General features: G+C 38.8%; 1 protein-coding gene across 1 annotated transcript in view; it reads right to left on the bottom strand.

The window, feature by feature from the left end:
- Window positions 1-1,390: 1,390 nt before the first annotated feature.
- The window catches only part of LOC137024780 (putative ferric-chelate reductase 1), a 34,514-nt gene continuing 17,138 nt past the window's right edge, over window positions 1,391-18,766 (bottom strand). Inside the window, exons 4-7 of the mRNA XM_067392661.1 lie at window positions 10,053-10,145; window positions 9,756-9,939; window positions 2,295-2,480; window positions 1,391-2,178 (exon numbers count right to left, since the gene is read on the bottom strand). Of these exons, the coding sequence (XP_067248762.1) occupies window positions 2,138-2,178; window positions 2,295-2,480; window positions 9,756-9,939; window positions 10,053-10,145 (504 nt within the window). The 3' untranslated portion in view covers window positions 1,391-2,137. The remainder of the gene's footprint in view (window positions 2,179-2,294; window positions 2,481-9,755; window positions 9,940-10,052; window positions 10,146-18,766) is intronic.

The following is an 18,766-nucleotide window of genomic DNA, read 5'->3' as shown; positions in this document are numbered from 1 at the left end:
TGAGCCATAAGAGGCTGATGAAAGATAATTATCAATGTCTTACATAAATAAGGTGTTAACTTTTTACAAATGTTATTGTTGTTTAAAGTATAGTGCACCCATTTACTTGCCCTTATGTCATTCCAAAGGTAAATGGTTTGGTTACCGACATTCTTCAAAATATCTTTGAATCCCTCCAGAGCAGAGATAATACTGCTTTTACAGTGTTAACCCCACATTGCAGTGCCAAAACTTGTACAGTGAGAAATGGCATCTGTCCAATCAATTAGACTGACACAAATATGCAAATAGTTTACAATGTGCAACGTTATCATCTGAATACCCAGGATCAATTGTTAACACCAACAATATGAAACATGAAGCATGATAACCCAGGATTCCATTTACCCAGGGTTTAGAGTAACCCAGTGTGAAAAGCCTTGGTTGTCACACCTTAGAAAACATTTCACATTTGAAATAGTTAACCCTGGGTCATTCTAAACTGAGTAAGTCTGACTCTATTGTCTATAGTTTTCTGAATGGACTTTTCTGATTATAAAGGTAAGAATTAAATTTTCTGTTCTTCACTGAAAGCTGAAACTACTGTTTATACAATGCACTGTGTTTCCATGATTGTCCAAAGCATGTAAATATGAAGCACATGAGTCTGTTGCTAGCATCAAGTCAATTACAAGTGTGAAATGTTTCTTTACCTGGGGTTAAAAGCGAGGTTTAGGCCAGACGGAGTTATTTTGTTTTTTACTCACATGATCGAGGAAGGGATAAAAGGAGATTATAGCTTTGTTGCTATTTATTTTTTTCTGGCTCTTTTCTTGTGGCTTTGCTCCTCTTCTCTCCCTGAGCTTTGCATTCCTGTACAACTAGATTAAATGCCATAGGCCAGACAGACTCAGGTCTCTTTCTCTTAACATGCAGGGCACAATTGACTGTATGTGTTTTATCATCTTATACATATATTTTGTAACAAATTCAAATATAGCCATAAATAAATACTGTTATTAAACACTTTAAATTATAAATTGTTTTACCTAGTATGGAATAATATTAGTATTAATATTTAAGTGCTACCAGTAGCAATGCAACATAGCACCCTCAGCAATGCTCTCCCACGTATTTTGCTATTCTAAATGTGCTTATTTCCATCATTTGTATAAGTAGCAGTGCATGGTAATAGAGAAGAAAGGCAAAATTTTACACCATCATGCTGATAATGATTCTTTAGTCATTCATCAATCCTGTAGCCTGAACCACTGTAGTGGAACTTACCTTACATTATATGACAGAAATTATGATGCATATTTCAAAAAGATATCACAATATACATTTCAAAGCTGTAGTAAGTAGTAATTATAGCAAGTAAACATTGACCATCAAAATGTTTTAGTTTCATAACATTGTACTTTAATTGTATTTATAATATGTATTATGTATGTATTATTTTAACAAATCATGTTTAATATAACTTCAAATCGTTTTCAAAATACAAGTTTAAATTTTCATGATCATTTCCACTATCAGTAAATAATGTTAGAAAATCATTAAAACACCACAACAAAAAAGAAGGATTATTATGTGTCTAAGATACCTAACACCATGTATATGTCAATTACACATAGGTTTTTTTATATACAGTCAAACCAAAAAAAATTTAACCAGACATTTTTTATATATATTTATAGTGGGTGCAGGACACTATAGTTCATTTATGTAAGTGAGGATAGCAAAATAAAGTAAACTGTGACATATTATACCCAAACACTCTTCATACAGTGGACTACCAATAAAACTGATAAAAATTTGGAACCAAAAATTATTCAGACACTTTGACCTGACCATGTTTTGCTTAAGTGTTATCTGACATAATTAAGATTATTTTTTTCTGACACAGTTTAACTCTGAGATCTTGTAATATTTTATTACTTTTTTTTAACTATAGTAAATAAACTCTATTAATGAATGAAATGTTCAAGGTGTCTGAATAAATTTTGTTTTGACTGTATTTGTGAATAATCAAGAATCAGATAAGGAAAGAAGCCAATAGAAATAAGACTATTTTTTTTGCAAACATGCCAATGTTACTACATATTCATGTACTACTCTAAAGCATGATCAGTCCTCAGGTCTCTCTCGGGTCTCATCAGATCAAATTCAAGAAGATACTGAGAAAGCATACTGCAGCTGTAAGTCATAACAAGAAAAGAAAGAGTTATTTGAACTGTATATAACATAACTGTTATTATTGAATAAATTATGATGTAACATATCACTGGAGAACTTTTGAGAAAAGTATTTACCATGACTCAATAGACTGGTGAGTGTGATGCTGGCATTTGAATGAGCTGTGGTCTTAGTTGTGGTTGTAGTTGTGGTGCTAGCAGGAGTGCTAGCTGTGGTGCTTACAACATTAGTAGAATTCACATTAGCTAGATTAACCAGAACAGGCGACTCAAGTACACTTGTTGGTGTTCCCAGCACAGTTCCTTTAAAAGAAATTGATAAATGGCAGTATATAATCAGATCAGGGATTATGTATGTACAGTTGGGACCAAATGTCTAAGGCCACTAGTATAAATGCTACTATTTAGCATTTTTTATATATATTATACACTTTCCTCACTACAATTTATATCATACATAAACAATTTGAGTGAAGTGTTGAATCCAAAAATGTACATATTTCATAATGAGTTAGTCTTTAGTATGTCCACTTTTTGCTTTAATAAAAGCAGCACTTAAACCGACAATAACTCCTTAAAGGCACAATATGCAATTTCCGTAGCTTGATGACACCGTGCAATGAGCGTGGAATCATGGGAGTTGTCATTTTCAGCTCTACAGCAAGCTGATCAGGCAGAAATCATGTTCATTGGTAAGCTATCATATTAAAGGCTGAAAATATTTTACATACACGGCTGAAAATATTTTACGTTGCTGTTTTTATTACACTTATTTGCCGCAGTTGGCCGCTGCCACTCCTTTCGTTTTGTTGTTTATCAAATCAAGTCATCTTCATTTATATAGTGCTTTTTCACAATACATATTGATTCAAAGCAGCTTCACAGTGACAATAGGAAAATAATTATCGAGATAAGGTGGTTTTTGATTGAATAGAATATCGAAATCAACCGCAGGTGGTAGATCCTTCTCCTATTTGGCACCTATAAACTCTGGAACAATCTTCCTAGCATTGTTCAGGATGCAGACACACTCTGTCAGTTTAAATCTAGACTAAAAACGCATCTCTTTAACCTGGCATACACATAACACATTATATATTTATATTTTCAAATCCGTTAAAGGATTATTAGGCTGCATAAATTAGTTCAGCCAGAACCGGGAACACCAGATGTACTTGCTACATCAGAAAAAGAATGGCATCTATGCTAATATTAGTCTTTCTGTTTATCCCGAGGTTTACCATAGTCAACCGGATTCGGGGCCGTTTCCAGATGAGACCGAGGACCGGTGCCATGACACGACCACAACGCAGCCCTGTATCAGCAAAGATCGAGTCGACTAGATCATCCATTGTGAAGACATCATCAACACGACAGCCAGTGCCACAGTTTCCTCAAAATTATAATCACGATTATTAATCATGTTTATTCAATCAAAAGAGTAATGAAACTATGGCTATTTTGCAATTTCTTTACCAACCTACACTTCACCCAGAAGGCCTGTGACACAAAGACTTAAATTTAACCAACTATGATAACTTCATTAGATGGTAAATCAATACAAAACATGGTTTCGGTGAGCGCTTTGTAATATGTATTCACATTAGATTTTAAAGCAACACAATTTGTTTGTAATAAGAGAAACCAGATTCAAATTGCCCGGCAAATTCGTAAAGCAAAGAAAAATCATTTCTAGCTGATCAACATTATGAAAACTGGTAAAACTTTTAGGAACTTCAAAAGATAAAACAGCGAAATTCCTAATATTACTTCCAATATTTCCAAATTATGTTCATTTTTCATAGAGTGGGCCAATATCTTGACGATTATTTAAAATCAATTGAGAGAAGCAGATATCGTTATCGTGATAAAATACGATTAATCGTGCAGCCCTAATTTAATTTAATTCGACCTGACATTTGATATTCAACAGTATCCTTGACATTTATTCAACAGTGCTTTTGATCTGCCTGCATTGACACTATTCTTTAAAAGGAAAAATTATATACCAATTATCAATGTAAAGCTGCTTTGACACAATCTGCATTGTAAAAAGCGCTATATAAATAAAGGTGACTTGACTTGACTTGAATCACTTCCTTTGTAGAAATTATTCATTTCCTACTGAAAACCAAATACCTTTAATGCATTCTTGCCATTCATTTACATGTTTAGTCTATATGTTTGCGTGTTTGAGTGTGTATGTGCGCAGAAGCTTGGTCTTTTATTAAAAATGTGATATTTGCCAAATTACTTGTCTGGTCCGCATAATACAGAAAAATTTGTTGTGTCCGCAGATCTATGCAAACTGGAATCATTTTGATAACGTTTTATCTATACATAGGGAAATGAAAGGGAAGGAGGCCTTCCCAGGGGATAGTTTAGTTGAAACGTCAGGGCTGCATCATCGTCATGTCTAAATGCAGGTAATTCATCTCATCTGGATATAACCTGGATCTGGCAGGCTGCGGCAAACCTCGGTATAAACAGAGAGAGGCTAATATTAGCGTAGACAGCATTCTTCTTATGATGTAGCGAGTACATCAGGTGTTATGGGAAGTGTTCCCGGTTCTGACCTAATCTATGCAGCCTAACAATTTACATGATTTGAATTATAGAAGTAGATAATGTGTTATGTGTATGCAAGTTTAAACAGATGTGTTTTTAACCTGGATTTTAACTGACAGAGTGTGTCTGCTTCCAGAACAGTGATAGGAAGACTCTTCCAAAGTTTACGTGCTAAATATGAAAAGGATCTACAGCCTGCAGTTGATTTTGATATTCTAGGTATTATCAACAGGCCTGAATTCTAGAACGCGGTCACCGTGATTTTGCCAAGTAAGACATGTTCCTGGATCAAAATATTTTGTTAATCCTGGAACAACATTCCTATCTGAAAATTTTGTCCTAACCTTTTCCCAACCCCTAAACCTAATCCTACCCATAACTTATCCCTAAATGATAAAATGATGAAGCGCCTAACCCAGGTTGTAAGCCTAAACTTGACATAAATGGTAAACTTGTCCCTCATATCTGATTGGTTCATTGGAATGTTGTTCCAGATTCAACAAAGATGTTGATCCAGGAACATGTTGTACTTGGTGAAATCACATTCACCCTTAGGACGCAATAGACGTGAAGGACTATAATGCATTAAAAGCTTGCTCAGGTACTGGGGAGCTAAATCATTTAGTGCTTTGTAAGTAAATAGCAAGATTTTAAAATCTATATAATGTTTAATAGTGAGCCAATGCATTTTTGACAGAACCGCGCTAATATGGACATACTTCCTGGTTCTAGTAAAAACTCTAGCTGCTGTGTTTTGGACCAGCTGTAGTTTGTTTAACAGGTGAGTGGAACAAACACCCAGTAGAGCATTAATCTAGCCTTGAGGTCATGAACACATGGACTAACTGTTCCACATTTTTCATTGAGAGCATATGTCATAGTTTAGATATATTTTTAAGATGAAGGAACATGGTTTTTCAGATGCTAGAAACATGGCTTTCAAATGAAAGATTGGTAACACCCAGGTTCCTAACTGACGACGAAGACTTAACAGAGCAGCCATCACGTGTTAGACAGTATTCTAGGTTATTACGTGAAGAAGTTTTTGGTCCAAAAATTAGAATCTCTGTTTTTTCTGAATTTAGTTGTAAGAAATTACTGGTCATTTATGCAATTAAAGTTACGTTTAACATCCGCCTCCTTTTCCCATGAACTTGACTTTTCTTACAGTTACACTATATTGCCAAAAGTTTTGGAACGCCTGCCTTTATGTGCACATGAACTTTAATGACAACCCATTCTTAATCCGTAGGGTTTAATATGGAGTTGTCCCACCCTTTGTAGCTATAACAGCCTCAACTCTTCTGGGAATGCTTTCCACAAGTTTTAGGAGTGTGTTTCTGGGAATTTTTGACCATTCTTCAAGAAGCGCATTTGTGAGGTCAGGCACTGATGTTGGCGAGAAGGCCTGGCTCGCAGTCTCCGCTCTTATTCATCCCAAAGGTGTTCTATCTGGTTGACGTCAGGACTCTGTGCAGGCCAGTCAAGTTCCTCCACACCAAACTCGCTCATCTATGTCTTTATGGACCTTGCTTTGTGCACTGGTGCGCAGTCATGTTGAAACAGGAAGGGGCCATCCCCAAACTGTTCCCACAAAGTTGGGAGCATGAAATTGTCCAAAATGTCTTGGTACGCTGAAGCATTAAGAGTTCCTTTCACTGGAACTAAGGGTCCAACCCCTGAAAAACAACTCCACACCATAATCCTCCCTCCACTAAAATTTACACTTGACACAATGCAGTCAGGCAAGTACCGTTCTCCTGGCAACCGCCAAACCCAGACTCATCTGCAGAAAGTTTTTTTTAAATTATTATTATTTCTTTCTACTCTGCAGAAAGTTGGCGACTTCTGCGCACAGTGTGCCTCAGCATGTGCTGACCCCACTCTGTGATTTTACGTGGCTTACAATTTCGTGGCTGAGTTGCTGTTGTTCCCAATAGGTTGGTTTCACGTGACGTCACAGCAGCAGCGCGAATGTGTCCGGAGGGCAGGGAGTGATGTTTCTATATAGGAATCCTATCAAAAACTCAATATTTGTATGTTTTGCATTGTTTATGGTTGCTCAAATCGTTAAAATCGAGAACCCAGAGGGTGTTTTTATCGTTTACATATCTTATACCGTTTTTTATAACTTATTTAGTTTTTTTAACTTTCAAAGTTGTCGCCTTTTATAGCGTTTTGCGTCTGCTGATACTGAAATGAATATGGATACCTTACCTTTTGTTTTTGAATTGGTTAAATATTCACATTCTTCATGCTATCGTTTGCAGGGAGGAGAAGATATTTTATCCTATTGAATGATAATTTGGTGTTTTAACTTCATTTTTGTAGAATTCTGTTCATGTTGATCTGGTTACCATGAAAACAGTCACGCGCTGCTGCTTCAGCCGTCGTATTGTAGAAAATGTCCAAATAAAATAAATGTTTAACAAGCTGACAGAAGTCGATGCATTTCTTTGTTGGAAGCGTATAAATGTAACTAGTTTTAATGTTGTTTTTGTAAATATTCACTTTCCCATATGACCACGAAGGAGAATCAGAGGGTCACATTCAGGGACAGACACCGAGACGCTGTATTTTTGTATTTATTTCAACAAATGACAACCGAAATCAAACCTATAGAAGCTCATCAACAGTTTTGAAGTGGCTGTGTGCAAGTTATAAAGCGAGTGAGTCATACTCACAAACAATGTTAATTAAATATTACACAAAAACCAAATACAAAACTCAGCTAAGTACAGTATGTGTTTATTTTGAGTGAAAGATAGTGGGTTTATTTAGTGACATTATTACATTTGCTAGTCGTCTCACCTTCTCAACCAAGGCAAAAAATTGTATTAGCATTTTTTTTCCCCCGAACGATATAGTGAGTTCCTATTACAGTTCTCGATTCAGCATAAATGACCAACAATGGCGACATTTTTCACAATCATGACAGAAAATTAAAATACTGCCCTTAACATCACTTGCAGAAAGGCAGCGCGATGTAAACAAACCCAGACTAGAACTGAACACGGCGTTACGCAGCTTAACATCCTCTATATCTACCTCCTCGATGGCAGTCAAGTCTTTCAATTCAGTGGAAATGTAGCTCCTCTTCATAACATAAGTATCACGTCCAACATATGTTGTGATTTTCTGTCTAAATCAGCACAGAACTGACTTTTTCCCATCTCTTCCATTCTAATTTTCACTGCTTGCCCTCCACCGGAATTCCGCGCGTCTCGAGAACCACGTGACTGAAAACAACCTATTGATTCTACTTGGTTACGATACCACTAACAGTTGACCGTGGAATATTTAGTAGTGATGAAAGTTCAGGAATCAACCTATTGCACAGGTGGCAACCTATCACGGTACCACGCTTGAATTCACTGAGCTCCTGAGAGTGACCCATTCTCTCACAAATGTTTGTAGAAACAGTCTGCATGCCTAGGTGCTTGATTTTATACACCTGTGGCCATGGAAGTGATTGGAACACCTGAATTCAATGATTTGGAGGGGTGCTCCAATACTTTTGGCAATATAGTGTATGTTTTATCACATAAATTCTTAAATACTTTTTTTTCATTCTAATGAAACAGTCGCAAGTGCTGAATCATACAGGTTACTTTATCTGAAGAATTAAAACTGTGGGGTAACACAGTGCTGTTTTACTTGGTCAAAACAATCATACTAAAAATACATTTGAGTGTGTTGAAAGTTATAACGCTAGTCTGTGCATTCACTCGGTGGCTGGTATGAGACACTTGTTGCACACTGCAGTAAGATAGGTTGATATTATAATATATTAATAAAAGCTGCATGCGCTTGTGTTGCTTGGCATGCAATTAGTTTAAAATATATACTGGAGAAAATGCTTTATGACTATCACTACAAATAAAGCTCTTTCTGATTATGCTGTTAGACACTTGACAAAATAGCACTGTGTCTGAGGCATGGCACAATCATGTTATTCGCAGTAAAGAAAACAAGAGATTTTTACAATAAGAATAACTGTTTTGAGATATATAACAATGGTTAGTTTTCTGTCGATAAAGATATCCAAACAGTTGCTCACCTGTCTAATAAAACGCATAATTAAAGCGTCTTTGGTGTTTCCATGTTTTAATAGGATCGGAAATCAAGGGTAATGACATGGAACATTACACTAGTTAAAACTGCAAATTTCTCTGCATTTAAAAAATGTTGGAAACATATGGGATAATGTAAGTACACAATTGAAGAAAAATGTATAACACTGTGCTAGTAGTTTTTGGATTTTAATGCAAAAATCTTAAATATTGTGCCTTTAAGCAAAACCTACAGTTTGCTTATTTGATTAGTGACCTAGAAATAGTGCAAAATCTACAATATTTGATCAATTTTTAATTGATTGCTTTACAAAATAAGATGTTATTTCTAAAGCACATTTAATCACATTGGCCAAAGTGCTGCACAAAGGACATAAAAACCCATTAAAGGCTTTAATAAACAATTAGTAGAAGCTTAAAATGAATTCTAAAATGGACAGGGAGCCAATGAAACGACGTAGTATGAAGTAATATGATTAAATTTTTAATACCCGTCAACTGAACTATCTGTAAGTGTGTTAATGAGGACTGAAGAAGAGTCTGGTTCTGATGAAATATAAGCATGGATAACCTTTTTCAAATCATGAAAAGTCAGAAATTATTAAAGTTTAGAAATGGTTCTCAACTGGTAGAAGATATTTTTAATGGCAAAACGGATAATCAAGGCAGACATCTGAATCAAAAGTAACACCCAGATTTTTTACATTTGCATTAATATATGTTTGCTAGCGAAGCAGCTTCTGGACTTGGAAGGACCAAAGAAGATTTCTTTATCTTGATTATTGAAAATTATTTTAATGCCAGATTTTTTTAATGTCTTTAGACATTTGGACCCCACTGTATTTGTATTACAGATCTTTTTATGAAATATATTTCTTTCAGCATTTACTACATATCCCATAACAACCTGTACTGTGTGAAAAATGATAAAACTCACCATTTGCTGAACCTTTCCAGATGTCAAGGAATACGGGAATGTAGGAGTTAGCAATGTTGCTGGTGGTGAAATTTGAGCCGTTGACATAGCTTAGGAAGGATGTGATATTTTCATAAATGGGGATGCTGAAAACACACCGAATCAAGCTTGACTGTATGGAACCCTGGATATTGATTACATTCAGCTGAAAAAAAGGATATTGATTCATATATCAAAATATTGAATTCTTGTAAAAACTTAAAAGGCCATTGGTCTTTAGAAGTGGTCAAACAATATGCTCTCAGACATTATCCTTACTATATTTGTGATCTGCAGTGTATTATTGAAGAGCGTTGTAGTTCGGAAGAAAAAACTGCCATTATTGCCACAGACAAAGATGATATTGCGATCCTGAAAAAAAAAAAGGGGGGGGGGGGTATTATGAGAAGGAGAAAATGGACGTAGCACCAAGCAGACTGCCTTAGTAATGTAAAAGCAGGATTAGGTGGTTGGTTTCCAGCTAATCAGGAGAACACTTCTGCATATGATACTAAAAAAAAAAAAAAAAAAAAATTCAACATAATTTTATTGAGGTTGTGTTTTATAACTGGGTTGGAAAAAACAAACAAACATGGTTTGGTTCTCACCAATTTTCCCAACCACCTCAGGGTAAACTAGTCCTATCTGAATAGGTCTAAAGAAGTGACTGAATTACGATCTTATATCAAAGACTATAGAATAACACTTAAAAAGGGGCTTTGCTTATATCTATGAGGAAGGATCTAAAACCAGCAGTAAAACTTTAATAAATAATAATTCAAAATAAACACTTACAAGATTTATCAACAAGCAGGAACAAAACAACACTGAAAACAGACATACTATTACAAGTAAAAACAGACAAGGAAATAAACTAAACAAGGAGTAAATAAATGAGTTATCAAAGGGGCAGGTGGACACAATAGGTTGCTATGGTAACAAACAACTAGGAAACTAGAGGTGCGTCCCAATTTATGTAGTTATTCACTATTCTATGATGTTTTTAAGTATAAATAGTGTGAGTAGTGCGTTCAATCTGAAAATTCCAAAAAGAAAAGGTACGATTTAAACACCCGGATGATGCACTAAATTAACGAAGTGTGGAATGTTAGACACTTCATGCACTCAACTGTCGCAGCTTTAATTCCGTAGTGGAGGGGAAGGGACTGTCAGACTCCGATGTTAAATGACAAAATAACCTTATACAATTCACACACTTGTAGCGAATTAACTCAAAGGGGAAATATTAATAATTATTCATAACTCATTATGATTATTAATTATGATTAATTATGAATATGCACATGCGTTAATCAGATTAACTGGACATAGCTACATTAAAATTAATATTACAATCAGTTAACCTGTTCGTCCAGTGAACGCTCAGTGTTGATTGTTTATTAATTCTAAGAAATGTTAATTTCCAAGTTATGGAAAAATAATATTTCTTATTGTACTGTACTACTCAGAGCAGGTAGTCCGGATCTATCACTTAAGCGGCAATTCATTAGCAGACGGAGTCAGAACCAAACATGTCCTGTGCACAATCTTTATTAACTAACTCACAAACACATAACTAAACTAACAAACACGTAACATAACATACACAAAGGGTCACACACACATACACAAGTCAGAATGAGTAATGATAGAGTTGAACCGGAAGAGATGCTGTTACTAGAGCTACATGAAATGTCAAAGGCAATCTGGAAAGGAATCATCAGTTTCCTCAGCAATAGCAACGGTACATCTTACAAATTAATACTAAATTTCTATTTAGTGTTAAAATGTACGATACTTGCAAGGTGCCCTTAGGCTGAGGAGCATCGGTTCTGCCATCTGAGGAGAGGTCTTGAGGATTCAGCCCGGAGTTTTTATCAGTCTTTTCCATGTTGGATGAGGAGCACATGGCTCGTTTGTAGGCCGAGGCCTACAGGCCTTGCAGGCCTCGCCTAGGCCGGCCGCGAGGACAGTCCGTTCGGTCATTCAGGAGCAAGGAGAAAAAGAGGGAGTGGCACTATCCACTGACTTTTAACCTCTGGTCAAAGCCAACCTCTTAGGAATGATGTGGGCCAATGAGGATGTTGTATTTCCGGGTGACATACACCTCCCCTTGTTGGGGCTTTTATGACCGATTAAGATTAAACTGGCTGAGATTTGAAGAAGGACTATTACAAGATCCTTGTAATACTTATGTGTTGCGCAGGTATGGACATACCGCATACACAAACATTCAAATCTTCCCGCTGGGAACCCGTAGACACTAAACATGGCATGATTGAAGTTACCTTGCATGTCATACCACTTAAAAATCATAAAACATGTAAATACAATGAGTACAATACAACAACAGTAATAATGGATACCATTTCATGAGAAGGGTTCATTTATAGCACAGTCTGTCTATACATTAATGCCATAGAGTCTGTGTTCTGTGTGGAAAATGCAGGGAAGATGCAGATTTTCTGTGTCTCTACTCTGTTCTCCATGCGGCAACCACATTCCTCAGCGCAATAAACTTGTAACTGAAAACTTCCCGGGGGATGGGGACAGACTCCAGAGTGAGCTTAAACTATTGGTTAACTAACCAATAATTGTGTCTGATTTGCCTCAGTCATTACATAATTCCCCCTTTCGCTCGTTGTTGTCTCTCTTATGACAACAGTGAGCGACGTTGAAGGTGCCGGAAGATCAGACACATCACTGGCACACAAGGCTGCAAGGCTGTGATGGGCCCTGGTTGTGTGTGTCTCTTGGAGTGGTGGTCGATTCATGGCGGTTGATGCAGACAGTCTGTAAGCTCAGGTCTCTGAGCTGGTGCTGCAGGAATCAAAGCATCCAGTGCCTTGACAGTGTGTCACCTGTCACTCTAAAGTCAGTTAGTGGGGGCAAGAGGTTTGCTGGTGGCGAAGATCAGCTCTTTGAGCTTGCTCAGCAGGTGTCGAGATAGCAGGTGCCATGACAGTGTCATCTGTCGTTCGGACACCCGTGAAGCAGGTGGTTGCAGGAAGAAGTTATGGGAGTTGTAGTGTGAAGAGTGTTTCAGATTGACCTAGGGTTGATGACAGAAGCGTTTGTTACCTCTGCTCTCAGTCCGAGGGAGTCTGAAGTTTGCTGTGTCCCTCTGCTCTTGTGGCAGCGCCAACTTGAGCAGGTCTGAGTCTAGTGTGAGTGGCCAGAAGCTTGTGCTTCTGAGTACTTCTCAAGTAAGTACTGTTCAAGGGGCTCCTTACTAGCGTTAGGAGCTCCTACAGGTTTGATGCAGGCATGTCCGGTCACCCTTGTACTACCTGCTGTTGGAGATCATGCGGTGTCTGCAGGAAGAGGGTGTTTCCGTCCATGGCTTCTCCCTGTGGTAGGCCTGGGTCTGTCTGAATTAATCCTTCTCCTTCTGTAGCTTTAGAGGATTTCAGGAAACTAGCTGATAAGGTGTCAAGCAGAAGGTTTTGGCTCCCCCCTCTGTACCTCTGTGCTTGGCTGGGGGAGGTTCTTCTGCTGCAGGCAAGAGAGTCTTAGTTCTCATTGGGCCATGTCAAGTTCATCTTTGGTGTTGTCCAGCTGCTGGGTCAGAGCTTCAGTCCCAGATCTGGACACATCACGTCTTCTCTGGCTGCCTTTTCCAGCTGCTCTCGTTGCGGAGCAGCTGTCAGAGCCGTTTGCAGTTCGTGGCTTTTCTTCTGTGTCTCTATTCTGTCAGGGTCCTTGTGTCTGTCCCGAGCCTCCATCTCTAGCTGGTCTATGTGGCTTTTAGCATGCATCGGCTCCTTGTGAGTCTCTGTGATCTGGAGTTTGAGGTTGTTCACCTCCTGTTTCAAAACAGTGAGGATGTGGGTCAGGAAGAAGTTGACTTCAGTCAGATCATTGTGACCATACCTCTGGTTTGAGTCATCTGCCTTTACTTCTCTTCCATCTTTGTCCAGTTGCTTTGGCTCTGGTGCTATAATTGATCAGCAGCACTGGTTAGGAGGGTGTTCCTCACGACACCTAGCCAGTCCTTTTGGTCTGCCATCTGGGCAGTTAGGCTGAGCATCTGCAACATTTAGGCATGCTTGTGGTGACAGTAAGGGCAAGAGACTACTGCAAGATCAAACAGAATTTAGGGCTAAAGGCACAGTGAGCAGCCAGGTGTATAAAATACAGCTAGGTTCAACAAATGACTTAAGATGGTTCTTGTGGTCAAATTATTTCTTAGTATTTCTTACTGATGGCTCACGACAGGCTTGACCTCTGAACAAATAGGAAAGAAAAAGGAAGAGGAAGAGGAGAGCTTTCCTATTAGATTCTGCTTATTAGTGGTGCTCAAAATTATGCCCTAGTAATTGTTCAGATTACTTTGTAGCTGGCTCATAAAATTGAAGCAACTGTTGTAAATAAACAAAATCAAGAAGGAGAGTATGTCTAGTTGCTTGTGGTTATATTGGGAAATTAAACCACACCAGGAAAAAAAGGAAGATGTAAGTAAATCACAAAGATGAAAGAAATAATACTAGTAAAAATTAATCGCTGACTGCTATTATAATTAAAATCAATAAAAAGATTTAGTAAAAAGTGACTAAAACAGCAGAATAGGTTTAGATCAGTTCACACTGCATACACACAAGCTGTAGTTAAAGGCTTCACATAAATGATGCTAACTGTAGAAGCTATTAGTTAGCTTAGCCTGAGCGGAAGGGTTGCTAGGTGGGGTTAGCTTAGCCACCTAGCCTGGTTTCTTTACAGCATGGCATCACAAGGTGATGAGTTAGCACTTCCTGTGACAAGTCGTTGTCATGGGAACCAATGCACCCCACAGCAATTCAAACAGTTCATGAAGACTGTCTGCTCATTTTAAACTAGTTACGTACAGAGTTAAAATGTGACGCTTATACTTTCAGATTTTCAAAAACTTTATATTACATTCAGTAAAATGCAAATATGTTTTGGCATTTGCAAATTTTACTCATGTAAACTCTTCTCTCTACTTTAAACAACGTCTTGTACTTGTTTAAAGGGTAATTACACAGTTTGCATTAAGTCAAAGCTTGTTTAAGCATATATAGTTAAGTCAGTCTTGTGCAGGTAAACTGATATTCCTTTCGACGAGTGAAACACAGTTTTGGTCAAGAGGTAGCTATGCTTGTAGATGCAGCCAAAGTTTAGATGAATGACATCAATCTTAACTATAAAAGGGCAGCATTACCCAAATCTACATTTATATAACACTGTACTGAGATTCATTCATCAGAAACAGGTTAAGCAATACTGCTATTGGTATTTCTCCAACCAAAGCAGAATAATCAATTCTGGTACAGTTTACATGCCGCTGGGCTGAGATTTCTTCGTCAACACAGGCTTACGCTCTAATACTGAGATTAGGATTTCTTCGCTAAAATCAGATTAACTTTACACTGATACCATTTGAACATATGCTAAAATGTCTTAAGACTCTTTCTGTTACGGCAGAGGTGTCACTTCAAGCTATAGTTTTATCTGCACCTAACCAGCCAGCACCATCGATCTACATGCGAATCAAGCGTTGTCAAACGTCATGTCGGAATTATCAATTATTAAACACACTTTTAGTTGGACGATGGTTTAAGCGAGTGGCGTTAGGCCATGCTAGCTTAACCAGCTCAATCTAGTGTCATATTTCAAAATAGCTCGTCGTGGATGGTCATGAGCATTTGAGATTTATACATTCACACAAGGTTTCCTTCCACTCCTAAAGCAGACTCCTGCATTTCTGCGACCACACATTTTCATCTACTTTAAAAGCTTTATGCCCTATGCTGACTAGGAACCTTTGTAGAAGCAATGTGGAAGGCACTGTGTTTGCAGTTCACAGTCACTGGGGTCTTAAGAACCCCTGCTGAGGGACCTTGTGTGTCAGGTCCCATGAGTGGCATTGTATGAGGGCAGGTTGTGCTGTCCAAAGAGGTGACTAACTGGTGTAGGAGGCAAAGGTCCTGTGGGTGTCCTCCATTCATTCCAGGTTTGTCTGAGTCTGTGGCAGTAACCCTGGGACTTTCAGATCTGCCTTGCCTGGTGTCGAGGGCAGCGCTCAATCTGCATTCAGACTTATGGGTCTGAGGAGTCCTTTATGCTGACTGGTTTCAGTTGCTAATAGTCTGATTGGAGGTTGACTGGCTGTTAAGTCAGAAATCGTGGTGATTCTGGTTAGATCAAGAACAGAGAGCCTGTGTCTGTGGGTCACGCCAGTCAGGGGCTTCGGGCAAAAAGGAAGGTCTCATAGGTTGGCATGAGCGCTGTGGTATCCTAGGCTGCAGGCTCTGGCCCCTCCCCCCTTTGTGAAGGGTTGGGGGAGCTCTCACTGCTGCTGCTGCTGCGAAGTCCATCAGGTTGCAGGTTCCTTGTGTGGTCCATTTGTAGTTGTTCGGGCTGTTTCAGTTCTTTTCGGACCACAATGTGTTTGTCTCTCACGCTGCTGAATTGTGGAGTCAATGTTTGACTTTCTGTTCTGCATGCGGGTGGCCTTCAAGGGCCTTAGCTTTAGTGTCGCTTTAAATTCAAATAGTTCCTTACGTTCTTTAACTGGCAAAGTTCAACAGCTGTCAGAGCCTCCTGAGGACTGGTGACCTCCCTCAATTGCTCTGCTCTGTCATGGTTCTTGCATCTGTCCTGTGCCTTCTCATGCTGAGTGGGTTGGTTCTCTGTGGAACTCAGTGACTTGCAGCGTTCGTTCAATTACCTCCTGTTGGAAGGCCGTATGAGCATGGGCTAAGGAGAGAATGAAGCTCTTTGTGGCTCAGGTCAGGTGTCAAGTGTGTGCTTGTGCTGCCGATCTCGCTGTCCCTTGCTCTGCTGTTGCAGGTTGTTGACTGCTTTAGCTGAAGGGCAACCATCACATTGTTCCGCTGGGTCTCCAGGGGGTCCTGGATGGCAGGGCTGGATGTACTGGGCAGACAGGCACACTTATGGGGACATGAGAGAAAGAGATAGCACAGGCAAATGCAAGTTCGTACAGCTATGTGGGCCATATAGGAAGTGGCTAGCTGAAGTGGGGGAAGCCAGCATGAGACTAAGTTGTTTAACTATCTTGGATGACAGCTGTAAGCGGTGTTTACTGATGACGGGGCTGGTACACGTCATTACTCTCACGAGAGAGAGAGAGAGAGAAAAATTAAATAAGAAAAGGGAAAGGAAGGAAAGAGGTTTTTACCTATTTAGTTTTGCTAGGAGATATGGTTAAGCAGGTGTCACTGGTTCAAGTGATGACCTAATCTCTAGACTAACAGAGAAACACCAGATGCCTTGAGGTCGAAAGGAGAAGAAACAACGGGAAGAGTTTCTAGTCCTTTCCGGAGCCAAAAGTGCACTGGACGGTGACCGTACTTCATGTACTCAGTCAGCACTAAGGAGTGAGGAGGGGGAGCTGAGAGATAGGTGTTAGCGTAGTAATAACCTATAACTCATTATGCCTCATTAAGGAAACAACAGTTTCTAGAACTACTGTAATCCTATTAAAAAAAAAAAAAAGGGAAGAGGGTGATGGTAGAATAACACAAAAAGGGTAAAAACAGAAGGTCCTTTTAGCTCTAGGGAACCTAAAGAGAAGGTGAACACCTAAGTTGATTTAATTAAATGCTAAGTTTAATTAAAACCAACTTGGCTGAATAGAGATATTCAGACTGAAACCAAAAGGAAGTGAAGGAAATAAAAATGACATGTAGAGGAGGAATGAAGTTGGACAAAAATAGAATTAGAATTTCCTAATAGATTTAGAAATCTAAAAGGAAAGGTAAACAGACAAAATTGATTTAGTTAACTTTTCAAATTCAACCAAATTCAACTTGGCTGCATAGGGATAGTCAGGTGAACAAAGTATTAGCATGAAGTAGAGATAGGAAACTAAACAAATTGATTTAATTAAATTTTAAATTTAATTTAAATTCAACTTGACTGAATAGAGGTACTCAGACTTGACAAAGTGAGTGACGCCACATACGCACACACACGCACACACACGCACACATAAAAACGGTTTAAACCAGAGATGGGTGCCTTTTGAGGCGTGCCTTGTGAAGCTTTGGAACTCAAATTAATCGTTTGTTGCATCAGTGATTCGGAGCATGTGTCAAACTGCCACAGTCACGTGATTTCAGTAAACGAGGCTTTGTGATGCGTCCTAGCAGTTTCAAAGTGTTTCAATGAGCACTACAGTTTACTGAAATATCATGTCTTGACAGAAACCTCAGGTTTAAGGATATTAGATGATTTATTGATCACATTTAATTGATAACATTTGTGAATGGTTTATTAAGGATGTCTCATATTCGCTATTCGTATTCATGTGTCTCTAGTATTCACTACGCTTACTGTTCTGACTCGCAAAGGGGCGCTTTGAGCGGTTCGAACAGTGAATCGTTTGTGACGCAATTGATTCATTTGATTCGGAGCTTCACAACACATTGTGTTCCCATCAGCGGTTCAAATCAAAATCCCTCCTAAAGGGAATCCCAAAGTCTATAAAGTCTTTGGCTTGAATGCTTCACGCTTGCACATGTCTAGGTGCTAGCAGCTTTTAGTCGAGGTAAAGAGTTTTAACTCGTAGGGTATAGGCGTAGGGTTTCTATAGAGCTAGATTCGGCTACGCGTGATTCGTTGTTTGCACAACAGTCTGTGATGTGGGTGTGCTGCTATCAGACTTAGGTGTCTGCTCTACACGCTCTGTTGGCATGCGTTGCCAGGAGAACCATGCCAGCCCGCAACACGATCAGAATGGAGCAGAATTCTAACCGCGTTGCAAGCCCGCACTAAGAACTCCAGTGTGGTCACGCATAACTCACAAATCACAACAGCACATCACTTCACAGACGGTGGTGGATTGCTAGTCAGCTACACTAGAATTTACACCACAGGTTCGTTGCGTGTGTTTCATATGTGCGGTCCCGCGCATGAATATGAATACAGTGACGGAACGAACAGTAAAAAGGCCTTTAATCGGTGACTGGGGAGTCTCGCCCAGAACACCATTACAAACGCTGTAGTGAGAT

The sequence above is a fragment of the Chanodichthys erythropterus genome, chromosome 2 (assembly GCF_024489055.1).
Source record: "Chanodichthys erythropterus isolate Z2021 chromosome 2, ASM2448905v1, whole genome shotgun sequence".
NCBI classification, from domain to species: Eukaryota; Metazoa; Chordata; class Actinopteri; order Cypriniformes; family Xenocyprididae; genus Chanodichthys; species Chanodichthys erythropterus.
Note: the sequence above shows the minus strand (reverse complement) of the source record. Positions and strands in the feature narration are given on the sequence as shown.